This window comes from Rhinopithecus bieti, unplaced genomic scaffold (genome assembly GCF_001698545.2).
Source record: "Rhinopithecus bieti isolate Rb0 unplaced genomic scaffold, ASM169854v2 scaffold_9976, whole genome shotgun sequence".
Taxonomy (NCBI): Eukaryota; Metazoa; Chordata; class Mammalia; order Primates; family Cercopithecidae; genus Rhinopithecus; species Rhinopithecus bieti.
Genome location: NW_016806761.1, coordinates 2,792,422 through 2,818,753, shown reverse-complemented (window position 1 = coordinate 2,818,753; position 26,332 = coordinate 2,792,422). Strand labels below are relative to the sequence as shown.

The 26,332-nt window shown below is 36.5% G+C and overlaps 1 protein-coding gene across 1 annotated transcript in view; it reads right to left on the bottom strand.

Moving 5' to 3' along the window:
• DCC (DCC netrin 1 receptor) overlaps positions 1-26,332 on the bottom strand; it is a gene marked incomplete at its 3' end in the record, with an annotated part of 1,003,641 nt that overhangs the window by 117,305 nt on the left and 860,004 nt on the right. The window contains exons 8-9 of the mRNA XM_017877558.1: positions 25,897-26,053; positions 9,307-9,461 (exon numbers count right to left, since the gene is read on the bottom strand). Coding sequence (XP_017733047.1) covers positions 9,307-9,461; positions 25,897-26,053 — 312 coding nt within the window. The remainder of the gene's footprint in view (positions 1-9,306; positions 9,462-25,896; positions 26,054-26,332) is intronic.

Sequence of the window (26,332 nt, the reverse complement as noted above, 5' to 3'; positions counted from 1 at the left end):
TTAAAAAAAAAAAAAAAAAAAAAAAAAAAAAAAAAAAAAAAAGAAAAGAAACACAGACACAGAAATTAGCAAATTATCTGCAGCATTAAGGAGCATCATTATATGAGAAATAATTAAAATCAAGTAATGGAGTTATAATGGATGATTATAACAGAAGCTGGTATTTATTGAGGGCTGACAATGCACCAGGAAGTAAACTAAGTATCTAATTTAATCCTCAGAATAACCATTTGAAGATGCACAATTGCATTACCATCCTAAATATTTTACTTTAATCTTTACAGCATCCTTGCAAGATAGAGTTTATCTCCATTTTACAGAAGAAAAGCTAACTTAACCCAGTTAGCTGACAAGTGAAAAGCTAGAATTCAAACCCAATCTCATTTCTAAATCCTTGTTTTTAAACATGTCATTCTACTTCCATTTGGATGACCTGGAACACCAATTATAGATTTAAATAAGAGGACAATGTACAAGTTACTACCACTGACCATGGGCTTGGAGTTCCATTGCTTGACTTTCAGTTGATACAAATCTGTGGTCATTTCCTTCCAGCAATGAGTGACGACATCTCAGCTTTGACTTTAACAACTACAATTAGAAGCAGTAATTGCCTGTCATAGGCTTAAAATCTTTCTCTTTTAACTCACGGTAATCTCCACTCCCTGCAGAATAGCCTGTGATCAGAACTTCTGTCCCAACTGAACTCCTCATTGCATGGGATCTCGGGTTCCCCAAGGAGGAAAGATTGGGCAATTAAAGTAACATAATGTAAGAACATTGGAGTTAAAGAAAAATAGTTAAAGTCATATTATTGACTTTTTATGTAACATGTAAAATTCATCATATATTACAGCAAGCAGAATATAACCTGCAGTTAAAAGAATCCATAAAATAGTACAGTAATTTAAAAAGGAGCTTTACTTAAATTTGGTGGAGTGTTATATCAGATAATTCCTAAATACACTAAAATGTTCTATGCTAAAAGACAATATGGTTTGTGCATTAAATTATATCTGCATTAGATTATGCATTAATTATATACTGAAACTTTGTAACACTAACTTTAGGTTAAAAAAAGGAAATAGGGCCGGGCACAGTGGCTCATGCCTGTAATTCCAGCACTTTGGGAGGCTGAGGCGGGCAGATCACGAGATCAGGAGTTCAAGACCAGTCTGGCCAACATATTAAAACCCCGTCTCTACTAAAACTACAAAAACTTAGCCAGGTGTGGTGGTGTGCACCTGTAATCTCAGCCACGTTGGAGTTTGAGGCAGGAGAATCACATGAACTCGGGAGGTGGAGGTTGCAGTGAACCGAGATCACGCCACTGCACTCCAGCCCAGGCAACAGTGCAAGACTCCATCTCAAAAAAAAAATAAAATAAAATAAAGAAAATAAATTTGATCCCTCAGTATTATTTAGGTCCATTTATTTTACAGGGACATTTTCATCAAAAATAGTATCCCTAACTTCTTTGAATGTTTGTGCCCCCTCCAAAATTCATGTTGAAATTTAAACCTCAATGCAAATATTTTAATAATCTTTTAAAAGATGATTAGACCACGAGGGCTCTACCATCATGAAGAGACTAGTCCTTATAAAAGGGCTAGAGAGAACAGCTAGCTCCTCTTTTTTGTCCTACCATTTCTTCCACCACGTGAGGACACAGCGTTCATACCCTCTGGAAGATGCAGCAACAAGGCCTCATCTTGGAAGCAGAGACCAGCCCTCACTAGACATCAAACCTGCTTAATCTCAGACTTCCCAGGCTCCAGAACCATGAGCAATACATTTCTATCCTTTATAAATTACACAGTGCAGGTATTTTGTTATAGCAGCAGAAACAGACAAAGAAAGAAACTTCTGCCCTTATTTTATTTTCTATCCCAAGCATGTTATAAAAGGCTCATCACATAGTAAGTGCTCAATAAATACTTATGAACTGCATAGAAAAATATGCTCTAAAGATGAGGGAGTGCTTCAATACATATGTGATTAAAATGCCTTATTCCTTTCTATCTTTACTCTTTCTTGGTAGTATTCATCAGCTCTCCATCAAAGCAGTTGCCTAAAGCAGCTCAGCTCATATCCTTGGAATAGAGTTTCATTCGGCCGCACCAGCATGATGACAATATCCCCAAAGATGTTCATGCTGGCTTTTGCTCTAATTCAGCTTAGCAAACCTACTGCTTTCACGTTTAGTAGGGTATATAACCAAATTAGGCGATTAAACCCAAATCAGATCTACTTAGGGAACCTCTTTCTCCCAGACTAGTTGACAGTGCTGCCTGAAAACCAAACATTACTATGACACTTTATTATCCCCTTTCCTACACTCCCTTACATCTATCTATGAGAAGTTAGCTTTCTACGTAATTTCTCATGAAGCAGATAAATTTTCTAGATGTTTGGTTATACCAACTGAAGAAGCCTGAATCATAATGTTTGCTCAAAAGAAAAGAGAAAATAAGAGAGCCAACAGAAGCTTCTTAGGGAAATTACACTTATGATATATCACTGTTTAACCCAAGCAACTAGTAAGCTATGTCCTTCACCTTCAGTTGAACTTTGGAAGACACTTACGTATTTTTTCAGGTAACAGATTTTTAATGTGATTAACTTAAGTAAATAAACAGACTATCTTCAGGTCTAGATTATCTGGCCTTTAAAAAATCATGTCTATTAATTTAGCACATAATTAACTTTTTTGTTTTGAGCAAAACTGAACAATTTTGTTCAGGGAGATGAAATCTGTGAAAGTTGTTTTTAGTGAATTCTCCTTAAAGATTTTTCCACCAGACTACCAGTTCCTTGAGAGTTAGGATCATTTCTGACTTGCTTTTTTATCCTCATTTACCAGCATAGTGCCTAGACTGCTGCTGTCCTACAGAACTTTCTGAAATAATGGAAATGGTCTCTGTGATCTCCAATACAGTAGCCAGTAATCATATATGAATTTGTGAGATATGGCTCGTAAGACAGATAAGTTGAATTTTTGATTTTTAATTCTATTTAAATTTTAAGTGCTACTAAGCAGTTGGAATGGGGCTATTGTGACTGAGAAACTGAATTTTAAATTTTATTTTATTTCAATATTTTTAAATTTAAATAGACAAATGTGGCTTGTCATTACTGTACTGGTAACTGTAGGTCTAGAACTTAGCACAAAATAAATATTTTTAAATGAATGAAGAAAGAGCACAGTGACTCACATTTGCTTTGAAGTTTTCTAGGGGTGATTATACAACCCATCATCTCAAGCCTGCCTCTAATCTTTCCACTAATATATGTCATTATAAAAGACATCATACCTAGCCTAATTGACCATTAAATCCAAATGAATTCCTTAAGCCTTTGGTCACAGAGGATACTAAACCGTAAGTTTTTAACATTCCCCATCTCCTATTTATAATATCCGAAAACATTTTTTTTACATCAAGAGACTTTTTAAATAATGTATTTGTATGCTACCAAAAAAGATGTTATCCCAGTGCTTATCTTTACTTCTTTCCATTATTTATGTCTAGCCATGTACGGGATCAGACAACTGAACTGTTGTCGAGCTGACAGATTTGCCATAGTGGTCATCCCAAATATTTATTCAAATCTCAGTGCAGTGCAGTTAATAGTTGTAAATCAAGTGACAAAAGTAATGAGCTAGACAGAGCTGTGGTCAACTTAGTTTGCTTAATTTATGGAACCGTCCTTAAATAAATATAACTGATATTTTATATCTTTCCCAAACCAGATTCTACCAGCATCAACCAAGCAATGACAGCCAAGTGTCACGTAACAATGTTTTGATCAGCAACAGACCACATATACCAAGGTGGTCCCATAAGAATATAATGAAGTTGAAAAATTTCTATCGCCTAGTGACATCTTGCCATCATATCACTGTAATGCAATGCATTACCTTTTCTATGTTTAGATATGCTCAGATGTACAAATATCTGCCACTGTGTTATAATTGCCTACAGTATTCAGTACCATCACACGCTGTACAGGTTTGCAGCCTAGGAGTGATAGGCCACACCATATAGCCCAGGTGTGTAGTAGGCTCTACCATCTAGGTGTGTGTAAGACACTATGATGTTCTCAGAAAAATGAAACCAATTAATGATACAATTCTTGGAATATATATCCTTCCTTAACTGACACATGGCTTTATTTATAAAATGGCAATGCTGTGATACATTTTATGGGATCATGTAGCACTTTCTGTTTATAAGACTTCAAAATTGAGACAAGCCAATCTATAACAGCATGCCAAATGTTAAGGAGAGGTTAATTAGGGAGAGAGTAACAGAGTATGTAAACGTGCTGACTATATAGTGATCAAGCTAGTTCTAAACTATAAATGAGGTATTATATTAGCCTTATTTACCCAAGTGATTACCCTAGTGAGTATCCCACTTTGTTTGTAAATGTAGAGCAGTTGAAATTATGTACTTATTTGATCCCGTTGAATCAGGCAGCTTTTCTCTTTTTTTTAAATTGAGATGTCAGGCAAGACACAGTGGCTGCCCATGTGTTATCATATTTCATTTTTGCAACTTAGGAAGAGGAGGAATAAATGATACTCCCATTTATAGTTCAGGAAACTGAGGTCTCAATGATTGACAAACTTGCTCTAGGGTACAGGTAATAATATTCAGAGACATTATTTGAACTTCTCTGTTCTCTTCCTAACAACCATACAAGTAGAGCCCTATTACAATGTTTAAAATCTCATGAAGGAAGAAAGAAGCAAACACGGCTATTCCTCCAGATAATATATTCTAAAGTCACTCAACTTGGTGGGTTGCTTTCACTCATCTTTTTAGTGTAAAGAATATAATAGATTAAGAATATTACTTACAACTCTTAAATATAAAAGAGTTTTGTAGATTATTGAATTGTGGTCTTGCAAATAGGCTTCTGATTCTAACTCAAGCCCTCAAGCCAGTATGTGGTCCATTTTAACATCCTTTATGATTAAACTGCCTTAACAGGATCTTAAAGGACTGCAAATAATAATTCAAAAAATCTCCACATGTGGTATGAAAAGATTAGACAAGTCTTAGGCAGACAGGGACTTAAATCCTGGCTGACAATACGGTAGAGAAATTATACACCATAAAGGCAGGGAGAATGAGCAAGGGTTTAGCAAAAGAAAGATATCATCAGGGGACACAAACCTTCATATAAATCAAGCCTTTCTATTTCGAGCGATTATTTCATAAACTGGATCTTGGGCTGCTGATCTCTTTAAATGATTACCACAAAATGTATGCACTTTTAGAAACAGTTACTGGCTGATTTATATTTCAGACATATTTTCCATCAGTTTTATTCTTTGCGAATATGGTTTGCATAATAGAGCTGATGTTTTCAAATAATATGAAAAACTTGAAATTCAATTTGTATACAAGCTATGTAATTTTAGTGTACAATTACCACATCATATTTGGAAAAACATTGATAAAAGCAGCAACCAAACACATACTCACCTGAGACCCATTTTCAAAAGATAAGATCATTTTGTCAGAAAAGAGATATTGATGAAAACGTTTTCTTTAACCTGATCTTGCCTCTAAATTCTGATAATCTAGTGAAGTAATAAAATCAGCCCTCACATTTTCTCTTAAGGACAGAAAGATGGGCTTATAACAAAGAGGGAAGGATGGTGGGAAGGAGGATGGGAGGAAGGAAGGGGAAAGAAAAGGAACGGAAAGGAGCCATAGGATCTCTGGTATATTCCATCTTCTTCAGTAATTGGTGTCTTACTGAGCGGTCTTGGAGAAGATGAAGTAAGTGCTCCTTATCCTAGAAATACTTTCAAATTGCCAAAATGGCATTTTATGTTACCAACAGAAGATAAAATACACATGCAATGCCTATCACTTATGATAATATTATTTATTTATTCTAATGTCTGTAAGAAAGACGTCAAGTGAGTTTAGCAGTACTCAATATACATGAATTGAAGGAATTGGCTAACTCTTTTACACATGTAAAGGATATTCTGAATATCTTGTTTATGCAGGTTACTTTATTCCTACTTATCTACTCAGTAAGGGATGAATCATCCAGTGGCAATGTTCAATGAAACAGAATCAAGTCATAGTGCAATAAACAGTGATCTGCGAAGGAAATTATTCTTATTTCATATATTGGTAAGAAAATAGGTAATTTAATAGAATGATGCTGTTACTAAAGGCCAAAATATGGTTAGCATTCTAAGGCTGTTATTGCTGCCATTAATGAAAAAAATTCATGGCTGCATCATGTTTCTAAAGCAGAAAGATTCTTCATTTTCATTTCTTGGAGAATATAATTTATATGTGACAACAATACCAACAATCAACATGTTTTATTCAATTATGCTTTTGTTATTGTGTACCTTATCATTTACGCTAATAGTTAAGCAAAGTAAATGCTTATAGAGACTTGGGTCCAGTGAGGTCCTCTGCACACATATTTCACACTGCTTTCTGAATGGGAAGGAATGTGTGATATATAAAGCATAGAGGTGGCTGTCATTGTAACTGGATTACAAGACTGATTGGAGGAGGTGTATGCAGTACGATTTGGGCATAAGAAATTAACTAGGTAATATGTTGCAGCCATCACAGGTCACGGGCCCACGAGCAAATCTGTGACTCAGATTGTTTGTATTCCATTTACCAACTTCTTATAAGTTCCCCTACTTGAGTTGTTTTGTTATTGTTACATATTTAAAATATTTGCTTCCCCCCAAATCTACTGAGATCCATAAATACTGCTGCTTTATTACTCACGTATGCTTTTCTAACATGCCTCATGCAGCCTGGAACAGTGTTAGAAATATAATAAATGTTCATTAAACATACTTCTGAATTGAGTTATGTCATTGGTTGTGTTTTACAAAGTTAAGGCCATATGTGTGATACAATCATTATTCTTTTTAACTTAATTATATTAAAATAGCAGAATATATTGTATCATTGTATCATAGTTTTTTTATTTTTTTTTTAATTTTTTATGGAATGAGTGTTGTTAGCCAGCGTCAAAAAGGAAAACACTTTACCTTGGCTTGGGAATGTTGGTGTTTAAAACAAAAATTTAAAATGCTGAAAATTGCTTTTTTGAGTTGAATGCTTAGAAACAATAGTATTGATCAAAGAAAAAAAAATGCTCATTCTTACAAAGTAAGGTTAACCAACCAGGATTTTTATCAGAAGTATAATGTAATCATGATTAGTCAGCTCTGAAAAGTACAGTATAACAATTGTATGATAATTTATAACTAGGAAATGAAAAATTCAGTTAATTCACAGAGATTTGATCTTTTGAAAATGAGCATGCTTTTAAAGTTAGTTCCAATATTAGAAAATTTACCAAGAGTTTCTTTAAGTTTTTAAACTGCTGACCTATCTACCACATGGCATATACACATATATAGAGTGTGATATATAGAAAGAGCTTAATTTGTTTTTAATCAAAAATACAAAATGATCATAAATGTTATTGATTTTACATAGATGATCTATGAAGTCAGTAAAGCAATTGAAGACTCAAATGTTGGGCTGGGCGCGGTGGCTCATGCCTGTAATCCTAGCACATCGGGAGGCTGAGGCGGGGGCATCATTTGAGGTCAGGAGTTCAAGACCAGTCTGGCCAACATGGTGAAAGCTCGTCTCTACTACAAATACAAAAATTAGCTGGGAATCGCTTGAACCCGGGAGGCGGAGGTTACAATGAGCTGAGATTGTGCCACTGCACTCCAGCCTGGACAACACAGTGAGACTCTGTCCCAAAAATAAAAAAAAGAAGACTGAAATGTTATGTTAATATAGACATTATGAAGGGGAAATTTGCACCGTCTAGTGATTTAACTCAGTACAGCAACAAAAAATTGTCCAGAAGAGAAACCTGGGAGCAAGACCAGCTCCATGGGCAGCAAAGAGGGAAGCTGTGCAAGGCCTCACGTTCTGCTGTAGGCATCCCATAATCTTCACAATTTTTAACAATATTCCGCTGTGGTTTTACTTTGCAAACAGAAATTATTTGGATCCTACAAATTATTATGATGCCCGGGGGCCTGCATTTCCAAATAACTGTCCGGAACCTCAACATGACTATGCTTTTGAAGTTGCTGAGCTTTTATTTCTGTGAGGCAAAATTTGTACCATTGTACAGCTTAGCCCTCTTCCCTCCCTTCAATTCATACTTTATTCTGATTTGTTATCATCTTGTGTCTGTAGCCCTGGCCAAATGAAATAAAGGATGGAGATTCTGTCAAAAGTGCACTCAGACTGTATCTCCTGTTCTCTCTTCTTCGACATGCTGATTTAAACCACCCACAATTACCAGTTAAAGTATTTCCAATCTCTACTTCACCTTATTCCCAAAATACAAGAGGTGATTTTGAAGTTAAATACAGTTTCATGTAAAATGAAGAGGAAAACAAAATATCATTATAAATTTATTTATATCAAAAGGAAATAGGTGCAGTTAGATGTTTAACATAAGGCAGCTTGTTAACAAGTAGCCATGCAATTCATTTTGATTTTAAATTCCAATTTTTTAAAATGTGAAACAAAACAAATTTGGCGAATGGCTCATCAGCAACTAATCTTGTCAAAAAACATTCGAAATGCACAAGTAAAAACAAAATTTTGTCAAGTACAGAAACAGTTTTCAATATGTAATTTTGGAGCTCTTCCTTTATCAAAGTTGAAATCATTAAATTATATGTTGGTCAAAGAACATTCAGCTGCTTTACTTCGTGAAAAAAAAAAAAAAAAAATAGCTAAATCTAGTGATTCAAGGTAGAGGAGAGTGAGATTATCCAAAAGAGATTATCATATTTCTCAAGTCTCAATTTGCTTTTAGTAGCTTTTTCAGTACATACCGGTGCGTGTTTACACTTTTAAATTAGTCCCTGGATTTAGAAGTTGTATGCTATTGTTCTTTTACCTTTGATGTTACACTCTTTACAAACTCAAAAAATCTGAAAATTCAACAGAGGAGGCTGAAGCCCAACGATGATGATACAATACTGTTAGGCAAAGTAAATCACTTTCTTAGGAAATGAATATGTAGACTGCATAGCTAGATTAGGCCTTTATAGAGGTTAATTTGCCATTACGGTACATGGCCTAAGTGAAGAGGCCATTCTATTTACAAGTCGTCTTACTTTTAAAAGTTCTTGAGTTATATAGGTTACTTAAAAGAAAAAAAAATTCTTCCATTTTTATCACCTCGCAAAGGTATCAAGGATACTGCAGAGGAAAATAAACACTTTCTAAATTGTGGCCTGTTCCTTTTCATACTCACACTCAGGCTGTGTGGCCACCTTGATGGGTTGAGAACTCTCTCCTGGTCCCCATTCATTGTAAGCCACAACTCGAAAGGTGTACATGGCTTCTGGCTTCAGGTTTCCCACGGTGAGCTGAAGGGACCCAGGCTGTGTTGTATTCAACGCTCGTTCCCTGAGAAATCAAAGTTGCAGAGAAAGATTATTCCAAAAAGAATACTTCCTTCCAAAATTTGTATCTGATGTGCAAGAGTAGTGAGGTGAACCAAAGGGTTGCTCAATCATCTAATGTAGACTCTAGGACATAATTCAAGACCTCAGGCTTTCTACAGAAAATAAGCTAATTGTAAGGACCTACAGATAAATGTTACAAGAATTCTGAGGAGTTTAAGCTTATGTCATTCTCCATGAAACTTGCAAACTAAAGTCTTTTTGCTTGACACTTTACAATTTGGAATTCAAAACCCATGTAAAACAAAGAGCTATTAAAATAAGGAGAAACATCTGGAATGTAGACAGGAAGATGGGTTTTGTAAACATCCGGCTAATGACAGAAATCAAGGTTTCAATTATTCCACAAATCGGTCTTTGTCAGTATTGCCAACAAATGCATTTGTGCATTTTGTCTCATTGTATGAAAGGAAAACGCAGATGCTAAGTGTTCTATGTATGGAGCCTGAGTCCCTGTGGTTACTTTAAGTGCAATTAGTGAAAGGAAGTAGATTCCTTCCTATGTGAACAGAAACTGTAACATATGCCTATTTGTTTTGCTCTTCAAGCCACATCTATATGTGTTCAGTATCAATACATTTATCAACTAAAAACTTCCTCAATGTTGCAAACTAATGAATTAATCTACTGATCACGGTTGCATTTATAGTGCATATTAAGAGATGACAAACCCTTTGGATATGGATGCTGACATTTTAGAAATGATAACTATTGAAGTATTCTTTAAAGACACACACAATTCTAGAGCTTCTGAACATTCTAGATGTCCTCATTGGACATTTAGCTGATTTAACTGAGTGAAGAAGTGACTTCCTCTAAGCTTCTCAACTGTTTCTCAAGGTTTCTATATCTAGATAATATCTCTTGCTTCTCAGTGGAATTATATGTACACTTTAATTTTGCCATTCAGATACGTTTTGGTTTTGGACATAGTTAAAATGAAATATCTTTTTCTGCCAGGGAAAACTAGATTTTCAAAAAGTAAAAGTTCTAAGTGCATGAATGATGATTCCTAGGCATATCTACACTCTTAATATAACTGATGGCAGAGACTGGCTGGCTTATCCTCAAACCCGAAATTTCTTCTTCATGTACTAAACCGTATTTCCTGGCTTCTCTGAAGTCTAGTTGAGGCCATGTGACTGAGTCGCAGCAAGAGATTGAGTGTATGTGATGTGATGTGTGCTGATTCCAGGCCTGGCCTAAAATAAACTGCACATGGGTAATTCACCATGTTCTCTTCCTTCACCTGTTGTCTTGAGGTAGGGAAGAATGATGACCTTAGAAGCCATATGGGGGATGATGGAACAATCAAAATTTGTAATAATTCTAGAGAAGAGCTGGGAAAAGAACTGCCTGACAATCAGTAACAACCCTTCCATACCTTCTAGAGTCAGAAATAGTTTTGAGCCATTATATATTTTAGGGATTATTTGTTATAGGGGTTAGCATTATTTTATCTAGCACTGCTAGTATTTTAAAATATGCACCCTGAGTGGTTGCCAGGAGCTAAGTGATGGGAGAATGGGATGTTAGTGTTTAATAGGTAAATAATTTTAATTGGAGATAATGAAAAATTCTGTGGACAGATGGTGGTGATGGTAGCACAACAAGGCACATGCACTAATATCATACAACTGTACACTTACAAATAGTTAAAATTGTAAAATGAAAGACATGTGTTACCACAATAGAGAAAAAGCACCCTGTATGAATCTGGATATAGCCTGAGGTTTAGGTATTCTTTTAGAAGTGCAGTGTGAAGTTTCTGGAAGGATGAATTCTGACTTCTAGAAAAGTAGGGGTCTGGATGAGATTAAACAGTAATCTAAAGTAGGTAAGCCTAAGAAATATGGAACAATGCTCCCATTTGCCACATACCACACTGCTATATTCTACCAAATTAAGATCATTTAGGTCAGCAAGTTGCTTTTTAAAAGCAAATCCTCATAAAAGAATTGTATGCCTTGCTGTATATAGCTTACAGAGATTGAGCACATGGAGATAGGGAATTTTGCTTATTTTTTTTTTTAGCAGAAGAATTTTTATACACAGTGCCTCAGGTAGCTTACTGATACAGATAGGGTGGTTTCGTTATCATTGTTTTACACATAGAAATTGAGATTTAGAAAAGCAACATGATTTATTCAAAGCCTTCACAGTTAGTGGGTATCACACTTAAGAATGAAATCTGGAATTTCATCCTCTAAATCTAGTAATGATATCATTCAACAATAGTGGAAAAATAAGGAACTTCTTTGGATCATGGGAACTTTGGGTAAAAGACATGAGGGGAAAAAGGGACAATGAGCCCTCAGAGACTGCTGAGAGGATGAATTTGTCTATCATTTGCTATGAATCGTTTCATAGCATCTTTTCTAGACCTTCAAGCAACATTGTTATCAAAGGTCAGATTTGCCTGTCAAACACCTTGGGTATCTATAAGGAAGGACAGCTTTCATAATTGACTTTATTCTTACAAGTACTAAATAAATTGGATGAAATAACTGTGTTCCAAGTCATGCTAGCCATAACCCTTTCAACAGGTACTCTTCTGTACTTTAATTTTATTTTTTAAATTATTTCATTATTTTAGATTCTGGGGTACTTGTGAAAATTTGTTACATGGGTATATTGTGTGATGCTGAGGTTTGAGGTATGATTGATCCTGTCACGACCAGGTAGTAAGTATAGTATGCAACAGTTTTTCAATCCTTGCCCTCCTCCTTCCCTCCCTCCTATCTGACAGTCCCATATCTACTGTTGCCATCTATATGTCCCTGAGTACTCAATGTTAAGCTCCTACTTATAAGTGAGAACATGTAGTATGTGGTTTTCTGTTCCTGCATTAATTTATTTAGGATTATGGCCTCCAACTGCATCCATGTTGCTGCAAAGGAAGTAACTTCGTTCCTTTTTATGGCTGCACAGTATTCCATGGTGTATATGTATCACATTTTCTTTATCCAGAATATATTAGTGCATGCTTGTTTTTGGTAGAATTATTTAATTTATTTTGGATATATACCAGTTAATGGGATTGCTGGGCTAAATTGTGGATTTAAGTTCTTTCAAAAATCTCCTAATTGCTTTCCATAGTGCCTAAAGTAATAAATTTATATTTCTCCCAATAGTGTATAAGCATTCCCTTTTCTCTGCAGCCTTGCCAGCATCTATTGTTTTGTTTTATTTTATTTTTTTAGTAACAGCCATTCTGACTGATGTGGAATGATATCTCATTTTGGTTTTGATTTGCATTTCTGATGATTAGTGATGCTGAGCACTTTTTTCATATGTTTGTTGGCTGTTTGTGTGTCTTCTTTTGAGAAATATCTGTTTATGTCTTTTGCTGAACAGGTATACTTTAAAGGAAAGAGAGGCAGGAAAATTTGGACATGTCCAGGTAAAATGTTCAAGATCATGAAATGAAAATATCACTTACATATAAAAGGATGTTGGACTTCATAATGGGGAAGATTTAATAATCTTCATGAGCCTTCAAAAAGTATCCAAAATTAATAATTTATAAAAAAATTATAAACATATTCATTGACATGGACAATTCTTACTTTCTCAGTCTTAAAGTATAAATAAAGCATCTTTAGAAAATGCTTCCATGGTATTGATCTGTAAAATGGAACTCAGGCAAATGCACTGTGCTTACTATGTAAATACACCTCCAAGACAACTCTATGGTTCAACCTCTAATCACTTGCCAGTTCTGCCCTGGGTTGACCATTGGTTTCTACAATGCATGTTCTTAGTGGTTTTAAAGCATGGTTTTATCTAACCATTTCAATTTTATGTGCCACTTTCCAGAAATATGCTTATATCAAAGGGAATTTGCATCTAAACACTATGTAGGCGAGGCATAGTGGCTCATCCCTGTAGTCCTGGCACTTTGGGAGGCCAAGGCGGGCAGATCACTTGAGGCCAGGAGTTCGAGACCAGCTTGGCCAATGTGATGAAACACTCTTTTTAGAAAAAATACAAAAATTATTAAGGCATGGTAGCATGAACCTGTAATTCTAGCTATTCGGTTGGCTGAGGCACGAGAATCGCTAGAGCCGAGAGGCAGAAGTTGCCATGAGCTGAGATCATGCCATTACACTCCAGCCTGGGTAACAGAGTAAGACCTCGTCTTAAAATAAATAAATAAGTAAATAAATAAATAAATAAATAAATAAAACCTATGTAGACTACAGAGTAAGTAGTTCAGGACTGGGGCAAGTCAGGCGGGCTGTTTCTGGTCTTCACATTAAACTTTCTGAGCCCCAGATTTCTCAAGTACAACATACATGCTATAAAAATGTTTGTATCACAATATCTGAAAGAATTAAATGAAATGCTGTAGGTCAAACATCTAAAACAAAATACATGGCACCTGATATGTCATAACGGCAGTCACTGCTATTATTTTATAATAACAAAATACCACCACAACTTCATAAGAAATAAATCCTACTGCATCCAAGAAGGGGACTTTTCAACAAAGTATTTAAAACCAGGAATATGAGGACATAAATTAATGAGAGGTATAATCATATAGAAAAAACTATACAGATAAGTTACACTGACCTTGGGGCCTGCCCACCCCCCAAAAAAAAACCTTTTTTGATATTTTCTATCTTACTAATTTTGTTTGCAAAGATAAAGTCAAAACAAAAAGAGTGAGCATAACTACAGACATTGAACAAGTTCCAATAACGAAAATAATCATTTTTAAAGGGCTGGAAACTTTGCTCTCTGAGGGACACTGAGAAGAAATATGAGTTCCCTGAGTTCCACAGTACAGCTCGATAGTCTTATGGTATCTGATGTCCCCACTGGTGGCTGAGTGTCTGCTACCAAACTGCTGTGTGGCTTCCCTGGGTTTTACTGGGGTGACATCAAATTGCTAGCGTTATACAAAAGCATATTGAGAAAGTGGCATTTTCTGCCATGTTGTCTTTCACAGACTTGTTCAGTTCTAGCCCCAAGGATTCCTACGAAGTTTTTAATCACCCTTCCCAGGCTTTAATAGCTGTAAACAAAGCATGGCAAACCATTTCCCAACAAGTAAGTAACATCTGAATTTGGAAGGGCAGTTTATTATGTGGGATTTCTCTGGTTCCACTACAGGCCAACATTAACCACCTAAAGTAAATTTTCCATGAAGCAGTAATTAAGAGTTTCCACACTCCTCTGTAAATGAGTAGATAAGCACACTGGGTTCTGAAGAAAAGAGAACAGTGAATATGACAAGTTTACCCAATCTTTGGGTAAACTTGGATTGCTCTGCCTCTCACTGCGTTAACAACCCCTGCGAAAACAGCAGGGACCCCAAGCCTCCTCCGTCTCAGTGATGTTCTGTCCTATGAATCTGAAGACATAATTACCTGAAAATATGCAACACTCAGAGTCATGATCTATAACACCAGACAGATTTTCAGACAAAGCTTCTTTACTTCATTCCTTTCACCCTAAGTTGGCAGTGTCGGGGAGTTAAGTCAAATTCAGGATAAGTGGCTTGAAGTAAAGGAATCAAGTCACTTGTGCCTGCCTGAATCCATTCACTGTAAATTTACTCAATGAAAATTCACATACAGCATCAAATATATAAAGTCTGACTCCTCATGCTAAAAAGTGTGTAGACAACTTATCCACTTTGACTTTTACAAGGAGGCTATAAGAAGAGTTAGTTAATAAGAAACATTTATTTTTCATGAATTTTAATTTTAAGAACTTGGAGTTACCTAGTTAGTGTCTTGGAAAATAACTGTTTCTATTCTAAAAGCATATCCTTTGACCCACTAACAATAATGTTCCTGCTTTACTCAGATCAGTCCCTGTTGTAACTCTTAAGCACTGACATCTTTTGAAGCATGAAGTCAAGCATGGCAACATGGGATGTACCACTGTGCAATTTACATTGAGACCTAATTCTGGGTAGAGTATATTCTCCTGTGCCTAGAGCTGGTCCCTGCTTTAGTTGGCACTTAAATGTATTGCATTATAATAATAGCTTTTTCTAGTGTTTTGCCATTAGTCGTCTCAGTTTTTGCTATCATCTATTGACAAAGATACCCTTGTAACACACATAACCTGTCAACTCCATGCCCACAACCTTGTGCTAGCTGCCATTCTAGGTTAATATGATCTCACCTCCATGGAACAAGGTTCAAAGACCTTCACGATGCGGCCCAAAGCTTTGCACAGTCATCTGTGATGATCCATGCTGCCCCAGAACCCCTATGTCCACGCCAGCTTCTCTGCCTTTTCTTATTTTGCTTTTCCTTTTTTTTTTTTTTTTTTTTTTCATTTCTTTTTCTTTTATCAAAGTTCTGGGATACATGTGCAGAACGTACAGGTTTGTTACATAGGTATACACGTGCCATGGTGGTTTGCTGCACGCATCAACCCACCGTCTACATTTGGTTTTTCTCCTAATACTATCCCTCCCTTAGCCCCTTGCCCCCAGACAGACCCCAGTGTGTGATGTTTCCCTCCCTGTGTCCATGTGCTCTCACTGTTCAACTCCCAGTTATGAGTAAGAACATGTGGTGTTTGGTCTTCTGTTCTTGTATTAGTTTGCTGAGAATGATGGTTTCCAGCTTCATCCATGTCCCTGCAAAGGACATGAACTCATCCTTTTTTTATGGCTGCATAGTATTCCGTGGTGTATATGTGCCACATTTTCTTTATCCAGTCTATCATTGATGGGCATTTGGGTTGGTTCTAATTCTTTGCTATTGTGAACAGTGCTGCAATAAACATATATGTGCATGTGTCTTTATAGTAGAATGATTTATAATCCTTTGGGTATATACCCAGTAATGGGATTGCTGGGTCAAATGTTATTTCTGGTTCTAGATCCTTGAGGAATCGCCACACTGTCTTCCACAATGGCTGAACTAATTTACACTCCCACCAACAGTGTAAAAGTATTCCTATTTCTCCATATCCTCTCCAGCGTCTGTTGTTTCCTGACTTTTAAATGATCGCCATGCTAACTGGTGTGAGATGGTATCTCATTGTGGTTTTGATTTGCATTTCTCTAATGACCAGTATGATGAGCCTGGAGTTACCTTCTCTTGACTCACACTTCCGACTCTGTTTGGCAAAAACTTGCTTCAAATGAAACCCAATTGGAAACCAATTCAAAAGAAATGTTTACCTGAAACTTCCTACCCTTATATCTTCGAAGCCAGTACCATTAAATGGTCTCTTTTGTGTTTTCGTTGCTTTTGGTTTATACATCTAGTATATTACGTTTCACATTGTATTAATGGACATGCATGTTTCTTTGACTTGATTGTAAATTATTTAAAAAGAGAAACCATATTCCATTTATATTTTATTCACACAGCATATAGATTCACTGAGCATAAAATATGACTATGTTGCTGTGGCTCATAATTTTAAAATAAATGTGAAATTAAAAGAGAATAATTACAGAAGATCTCCACATAATGTGACCTTAAAAATGTCTAGAAAATTGGATTCTATTCTATGTTCCATCCCCATTTATTTCGGTCATCTTTGGCATGTCACTTCACCTTCCTGGGTCTTGATTTCACTATTTGAAAACTGAGAGAGTGGGATCTACTCAAAGAAACCTCACTACTCTAAGACTTCTCATTAGGAATAGAAAATAGAAAATGTCCTATATCCATGTGTGTTTGTGTTAACTGAATTCACTTCTATTTTTACATTTCAGAAGTAGAGTTTACAGATTAAACATGATTCTGCATCTTAGTGGATCATTTGTAGCAAGTCTCTAACATGCATTTTTAGTAAATACATATTATCTTGCCTGAGTGCCTCAGAGTGTTAACATTTAGTTACAACTTGTGAGTTGAGCAACAAATGCTGCCTTGAGGTGTCAAATACTTAATTAGTTGCTTCAGGAGGAAGAGTTACATTAACATTCCTTTGTAGAGAAGGAGTTACGTTATTCTTAGTGGAAAGATTTTTAGCATCTCCGTTTTATCTCTTCTACTTTCATTCCTTATTTCTTTAGTGAATGCCAGAATGTTATAACAATTAAAAGATTTCAAAAATGAAATATGGTGTTTAACGAAATAGGACTCAAAGTGATAGCAGAGTGATAAAAGTGATAACCACTCAAATGTCACATTCCTTTTTACCCTAAAACCATAGGTTTGGAAATCAATGCTATCTTAGAAAATTTTCAAGATGTTTCACTGCCAGATAAAGCATAATGAAGACTGGAAATGGGTCTTCTTGGTTAGAGGTATTTCCACTAAGTTTTGGTTAAATTTTCTTTTTTTTCTCAAATTGTTGAAAAGGATAAATCTAGGAATGAGCTTTTTAAAAAGGTGCTTTCCTATAATCTCTGCTTCAACATCAATACACAAGTGAGACTAGTTACATAACAAATAGCTACTGCAACTGCAAATAAAAAGCTATATTTTGGGAGTTGGGATAAAACAGATTTTGATTTCAAATTCTTAGTTTGTTTAGTTTCAGCCTCTATCCCCATGATAAATGTGACTGAGTTCTGGGTTCTCTTCTCATTCTGTTTTTTTGGGATGGACCATCTTGCCCTTCTCTAGCTGTAGTGAGCATCCATATGCTGACACATTCCTGATAAATATCTCTGTCCCAATCTTCTCTGAGTTCCAGATTCCTATTTCCAAGGTCCTTCTCGACATTCCCATTTGAATGTTGTAAAGGTATGTAAAGCACAACTTGTCTAAAACTGAATTTATGATTTTCATTTCAAATATGGACCTTTTCCAGCATCCTAATCTCAGCAAATTACACAATCATCTCTACACTGGAATATGCCAGAAACCAAGTGACTGTCCTTGACAACCCCTTCTCCCTCACCATTCATGTGCAATGCATCATCCAGTCCTGTCAGTTTTGCCCCGTAAATATCTACAAAGTTCTCTCCACTGCTTCATCTCCACTGACATACCCTTAGACCAAGCTACCACAATCTTTTGTTGGCACTTCTGCAATAGCCTGCTAAATGGCTCTGGCACCCACCTGGCTGACCTCTGCTCTAGTTTCCACTTTCTAGTCACGGTCATCTTTTCAAAATGCAGATCTGATTATGACACAGACATCATGCACACATTTCATAAATGCTCTCCCAGAAGCATGTTCCTTTCCACTAAAGCTCTTAACTCAGTGTGTGGTTATACATTTATCAGTAAGATGAACCTTTCATGATGAACTGCTTCCAGAGAATCTGCTGGTTTCTCTTCTATTTTCAATATGCTGCTGGACATGGACATATAGTCAACTCACATTCAACATTTGTTCATTTATATATGACGTTTCTGGATGGCATGTTTCATTTTTGAATATGCATTAAGTCCACTGGAGAAATAAAATCACTATTCTCTCATTCAATGAATTAAAAACATTTTGAGGTACAGGGCCATGATTTTATATTTTACAGAGAAGTAGAGTGGGGCTCTAAGAAGAAGGCTAACTTTGCCAAGCTTTAAGCCAGGGCCAGAATGTCATGCTTATGATTATGAGTCTTGTTCTCTTTCTATCACCATATGCTCCCTCATGGATAACAAGCTCCATCAGCTGCAGAGTCCTCAACTCTGAAGAGTGGGGAAAGAATATGTAAACACCACGTTGAAAATGTAATATACCATGAATTCTAAAAGGAATCCTCCATGTCAGTCATAAAAAGTTGGTTTCTAATCCTGAACAGTGAGCAGAGGTTTTCTGAGACAGCATAAAGCAATGTGAAGCATATATATGTTGCTGCAAGCTGGAACACCTAGTTCAGCCTTTGTCCTGCCATAAAACAGTGTGTGACCTTGAGCAAGTCAGGGGCTATCTTGGAGGCTTCTCTGCTTCATTTGCAAAATGGAGATACCGGTACCTTATCTGCCTACCTCACAGTGTTATTGTGAGGATTAAATTGAGTGATGCTCATAAAAAGTGTTTTAATTCTCTCATCTGCACTCCCACTGTACTTTATATGGAGCTTTTTCAGAAAACGTCTTTCACTTTGTATGGCACAGTGAAGAGATCACTGGACTAGAAACCTGGCATTGAAATCCCAGTTCTAATATTTACTATTTGTGTGGTTTCTTAGCAATATTTTTCAGTCTTTCTGAACAGAGAAAGGCATACTCATTTGTGAAACGGAGATCATCATAAATACCTTATCTGAGGATCAAATGGGTGAATGTTTGTGAAAGTAATAAAGTTTTCTCTAAATAAGAGCTAAGAAACACCCTTGTATTTCAGTTATTTTAATTTCAAGCACATATGATGATTTGCGCATGGCACTAGCTAATAAGAATAAAATGTTTTGGGTGCACCATACAAACGGCAAGTGTTTCAGGTGCTTTTATTTAACTTCATTTAATACTCATCACAACCTTACACATCAGATACTATTACTATTCCACGTAAGAAAACAAAGTCACTAGTAATTGGCCCAAAGCCACACAGATGGTAAAATACCAAGCCAGGATTTGAACCCAGGCGGTTCAAGTCCACAGCCACATAGCCTTAACATTTTGGCTATACTGTGTTACACTTCATAGGTCATTCTAGTTACACATGAGAAGTATAATGTGATATATATATCACAAACTTAGCCAGGTGTGGCGGCAGGCACCTGTAGTCCTAGCTACTCAGGAGGCTGAGGTGGGAGGATCCATTGAGCCCAGGAGTTTGAGGCTGCAAGTGAACTATGATGACACTACTGCACTCTATCCTGAGCAACATAGCAAGACCTCACCTCTCAAAAGAAATACAATAAAAACTCACTAGTGTGTTTTATTACCGGTAAATGTATAATGTAAATCAACTTAGCCATTAAGTCAAAAATTATTGCAAAGAAACATATAAAAGAATTGCATGTCATAATTCTATAAATTCTATAAATCTCAAGAACATTTAGTTCTCTGCCAGGTTAATCCACCAAGGAAGCAAGATGAAAATGGGATTGAGAGTGCCTGCTTTGGACTATGGGCTGCACTAAATTCTAGTTCTCCACTTACTAGCTGTATAATGGAGGTATAAACTTCTTCTTTAAGTCTCATCTTGGTAAACATACTTTATGTAAGATGTTTAGCCTGGAATCTGGCATAGTAAACGCCCAATAAATGCTTGCTGTTACTGTTGATGATAAAACTGTGGCCTTGGGCATGAGACTTTCCTCTGAGCATTGGTCTCTGAATGTTTAGGTAGCAGGAAGTTAGACTATGATCTCAAAGATCACTTTTATTCCTAATGATTTTAGGTACTAAGAGGGGATACCTAGATATCTATGAAGCAATTACTTCACTGCGAATTCTACCTTTCATGTTTTGGAATATATGCTGCTCTTTAACTTATGAAATAAAACACCCCAAGGGGTTGGATAAAAAGATGTGAATTATGGCACTTGCATTATCTACACCATTAACCAGTCAGAAAGATTCGTGATGATCTGAGTTAGAATAACTTTCCTGACAAAGTTATTGCTAATCTGAGAGAAATGTTAAATTCAATACCTTTTAGAAAGTTATTGTGTCAAGCAGCTAAATAAACCTACATGAACAAACAAACATCAGAGCTAACTGCTCAGAGACAGTGGCATATTTTATGGCTCTAGTTGAGAGTCAGAAAAATCAAAATAAATGGAGATAATAGAATAAAATTTTAATATCAACTTTTTTGGAATTAAAGTTTTTATTTAACTGTAGTCAGCTTATTCATCCTCCTCAGTAACACAATTTATTTTATTTGGTAAGAAAAAAACTCTCAAAAATATCATATCTCTCTGCCACCTCTACCATATCAGGTCTGATCAGTGTATGTTTACATGGGGCATGATACTGGACACTTAAGCATGAAATTATGAATATGATGTAGTCTCAATCATCAGGAAAAGAAATACACATGTACTCAACCAAACATCAAACTTGATTAAAGGTGGCAAAGGCCATAACGGTAATGTAATCAAAATGAAGGGGTGAGATAAAGGCGAAATTGGTGAATTCTGAGTTGGAGGACTATAGAGAGTTCCACACAGTAATTAACATTTCAGTTAAGGCATCAAGTCAAAAAATAGCTCAGTAGATAAAGAAGATAAAAGCAGCCTTGCCCATAGGAAGATTACATTGTGGTGAGGAGAAAGGGGATTAGGGAAACAAAATTTGTATGTAGAAGGTAATAAAGGCTATGGAGAAAAATAACAATAAGAAGTGCATAGGGAGTGCCAAGGATCAGGAAAGACTTCCATGAGAATGTGACATTGCAGCAAAGATTTGGTAGAAATTAGGGAATGATCCATGTGGATCTCTGAGGAGAAGAACATCCTAGGCAGACTGAAGAGCAAGCGTAAGAATCTCAAAAGAGGAGGATTCTTGGATATTTAGGAAACATAAGGAAAGTACTACGTGATGAGGTTAGAGAGGTAACAAGAGACAAGAACAAGGACTTCTACTAATTCTGTGAATGAGACAGTCATCACAGGATTTTGAAGCAGAAGAATGACATACTCTAACTTACGTTTTAAAAGGTTTCCTCCAAATGCTATGGTAAGACTAGACTAAGGGGATTACTGCAGTAGTTCCAACGAGACTTGGTTGTACTTAAGGAGGGGGTAAGAAGTGGTAAGACTCAGTATACGTTTTGTTTCTGTTTTTATTTTTTTATTTTTTATTTTATTTTTTTCTGAGACAGAGTCTTGCTTTGTCACCCAGGCTGGAGTGCAGCGGCACGATCTCGGCTCACTGCCACCTCCACCTCCCAGGTTCAAACAATTCCCCTGCCTCAGCATCCTAAGTAGCCAGGATTACAGGTGCATGCCACCACACCCAGCTGATTTTTGTGTGTTCAGTGAAAACTGGGTTTCACCATGTTGACCAGGCTGGTCTCGAACTCTTGACCTCACATGATCCACCTGCCTCGGCCTCCCAAAGTGCTGGAATTACAGGCATGAGCCACCGTGCCTGGCCAGGTTTTGTTTTTATTTCTTTATTGATTTTAATTGTTTATCATGAAAATTTAAACAATATAAAATTAGGCAGAATAATATGATGAATCGCTTTATTCCCATAACTCAGCTCAGAATATAAAATCATAGCCAGTCTTCCAGTATTATTTTATAACAAAATCTGGTATATTATTTCATGGATTCAAGATATATTTTGATGGTACTGCCAAGACTTGATGATGGATTTCTTAATAAGAATTAAGAATTAATTAAGAGCTAAGAAATATTCCAATGATTTTGGCCTGATTAATGAGAAATATGAAGATTTCAAAGGTGGGGGGAACTCTGGAATGATAAACTATTTGGTGAGGAGGCATTGGGGTTGAAGGATAACAGGTGTTTGGTTTTGTTCATAAGTCTTAGATGCCCATGGGACATTGACGTTGATAAATCAAGTAGGAAAATGTGTATATGAATATGGATTGCAGGTAAAAAAGTTAGGACTAGAGATACAAATTTGGAATACATCAACATGTTCACAGAATATAAAGTCAAGAAGTGGATTAAGGGCTTGAGTCCTGAAGCAATTTGATATGTACAGATCAGAGAAACTGGGAGTAAAAAGTAAAATGAGCCTGAAAATGAGCAGCCAGAGTAGAATGAGGAGAGCATGTGCAATAGAAAACTGAGTGAAGAATGAGTCTCACCAAAGGAGAAAGGATCAAATGTGACAAAATTTGCTGATTGCTCAAGTAATATGGAGACTAGTGACTACTGGGTTAGCAACAGGAGGTTATTGGTGAACTTTGATAAGAGCAGTTGCTATTACATTCTAGGGACAAAATCATTATTGGAATATGATGTAAGATATTGGAGTGAAGTTAGGCAATTCAAGGAATGTTCCTATGAAAGAGAACAGAGCATGGAATGGTAAAGGAAAGAAAAGTGAGATTGAAGCAGAATTTGTTGCAATGGAAGATCCAACTACATGCTGACGTGCTGATAGACGTAATTCACCTTAGGGGGAAAAACTGATGATACAGAAGAGAGAAAGAATGGCTGAAGATTTGTTCTTTTATAAGAAAAAATGGGATCTTGTGCACAAGCGAAGGTTTGGCTTTAAAGAGTACAGGCAGTTGTTTTATGGAAATTTGAGGAAAGACAGATTATATGCTTAAAGACACATTTGGGTGAAAAATGATGTCACATATGAAAGCATGTAGAATTCCCCTTCTTATATTACATGAAATTAAAATCAAGGTCATCTAAGAGTGGGGGAAAGGGCGCAGTTTTGGAGATTTGAGAAGAGAGAAAAAGGCATGAAATATCATTAGTAGTGTATGTGAGAGAAGCTGTCTGATAAATGTAGTATAATAGCCAGTAGCATTAATGGGCAACATGAGATTAGTCACTATGAATTTAAAGTAAGACGAATCATCCCAGTTATACCTTTTCCTCAAGCTATATTCAGCTACAAGAGCACAAGTAAAGAGTAGGTAGAAAGTTACATTTACTTGAGTTGGTTTTTGCTAAGCAAGTAATATGAAACGAGAGTAGCAGGCAAAACGTTGATGCAAGTCAGCAAGTATTTAATTGCTGTGTTTACTGGCTATGGAATTGTAGCTATGGAATAAGTGAAGACAAACAGGAAAGATAAGGGATAGGATGAACGGATTGCAGGTCTCTGTGAAATCAAAGTTTCGTTGTATTCAGAGTTCTAAATAAAGGATAGTAAGACAAAAGTCTGGAGAGTGAGGCAAGAATATGATAGGAAACTCAGATCATGAGAGGTTGCAGTGATTGGTGTTGTCAAAGTTCATGGTATAACCATGGGAGTGAGTAGCCAAGGGGGTATATTGATGCTTAGAATTGCAAGATAAGAACAAGTTCAATAGAAGAAGAAAGGATAAAACTGTATGATAAGCAGGCCTGTAAACAATTATGAAAATAAATGTTTCACTCAAACAGAAATTTCAACAATTTCTCCTTCCCCTTCTCCTTCCCTTTCTTTTCCTCATCCTCCTTCTTCCTATTGAGCCTTAATTTCAGCTTCTTTTCCATATTGTCTCAGAGCTCACACTATTCTGAGCCCTTCCATTCTGCCTGTGTGGAGGGACTGCCCTGAATTCTTTGCCTGAATTCCCTCAGTTCTCATAGCAATGCTAACAGGTAGAATTTATCTTCCTTTTATTCCTTTTAGCAAAAAAGTATTATTCATATTTAATACATTATTAAACACAGAAACATCACAATTTGATAAATAGGACCATTTTCAAATCTAGCTCTTGTGACTTGAGTGAAAATTTTTTAACCATTACAGATTATAGAAACCACACTTTTACATATATCCATACAGATAGATATAGATAAGGATAGACTGGGGCTAGACTTCCATTGAAAGAAGTTGGAAGTTCCATGTACATGTGTTTGTACAGTAATTTTATTGTATTTAAGAACAGTCACACTTTGGGTCAGTGGAGTGAGTGATCAAAACTGTATTTCAAAAAGATAACTACAAACAGTGAGGAAGATGGATTGGCAGGTGAGGAGCGATTCCCAGAGATCAGGTAAAGATGTTGAAAATAACAGAATAAAGGAAGCATGGCTGAGCTGTGGCCAAGGTAAAGCTGACAAGAATTCATGAGGAATGGCAGTGTTGGGAGGCAGCAGTCAGTAAAACATGGCATGAATTTTTTGCTTGGTCAACGAGGATGGAAGATACCAACATAAACTAAGAAAAGAAAGGAAAAATATACATAAGGAGAAGACAGTGAGTATGTTTTGGGCAGGTTGAATTTGAGGTGCCTCCTGGAAATCCATGTAAAAACATGAAGATGATTGGGCAAGAATCATTGCTTCCAGTTTTCACAGCTGCACACACTGAAATCCAAGGAACTTAGGAGGCATCATAAGATCACAAATAGTTGCAGAAATAACACTAAAACAAATGCCTGTTTCTTCACAGTAATGAATAATCTTAGTATAAGGCAATATAGGTATGTCTGTGTCTTCACCATTTTTTCTTTTTTTGATAGGGCATCTTTGTTGCCCAGGCTGGAGTGCAGTGCCAAAATCTTGGCTCACTTCAACCTCCACTTCCCCTGTTCAAGCAATTCTCCTGCCTCATCCTCCCGAGTAGCTACGATGACAGGTGCACACCACCACGCTCATCTACTTTTTTTGTATTTTTAGAAGAGACAGGGTTTCACCATGTTGGTCAGGCTGGCCTTGAACTCCTGAACTCTGGTGATCCACCCAACTTAGTCTCCCAAAGTGCTGGGATTACAAGTGTGTCAACAACAATGCTTTTTAAAAATGCACATCTCCAATGGGAAATGAGTGGAGGACATAATAGAGATTTCACAGTCTCTCCAAAGTTCCTGCCCAAGATCTCCTCCTGCCATTACCCAATGGTATTGACTTAAAGAGATGACAGATTAAGCTGAATTTTATTGGTAGCATCACCTACCTGTTGTCACCTTCTCTGGAGAAAAAGACCGTGAAGGTTTGAACGTTCCCTTTCGCTTCTGCAGGTGGGCGCCAGCTGAGACGGACGAACCGGCTGGAAACCAAGACAGGGACCACATCTCTGGGAGCTGAAGGGAGGACACTGGAGCTTGGGATAGCTAAGGAGAAAGAAGAGGAGGCTATCAGAGGTGTCGGTGCCATAGGTAAGAATTCGGTAGGAGGCATATCCAACCTATTAGCAAGCATCTCCATGTTATAGTCACCTTGATTCTAAAGGAAGGAAGAAAACCAAGGGAATGCACACATTAAATGGAATAAAAGGTATATTCATTTTTCTTGGGTTTTAAAGTGTGGCTAATGACATGTATATGATTCCACTGCTTATATGTCCAATTTCTATTACCCATGGGATCTATGACAATAAGGGAAAAAATGTC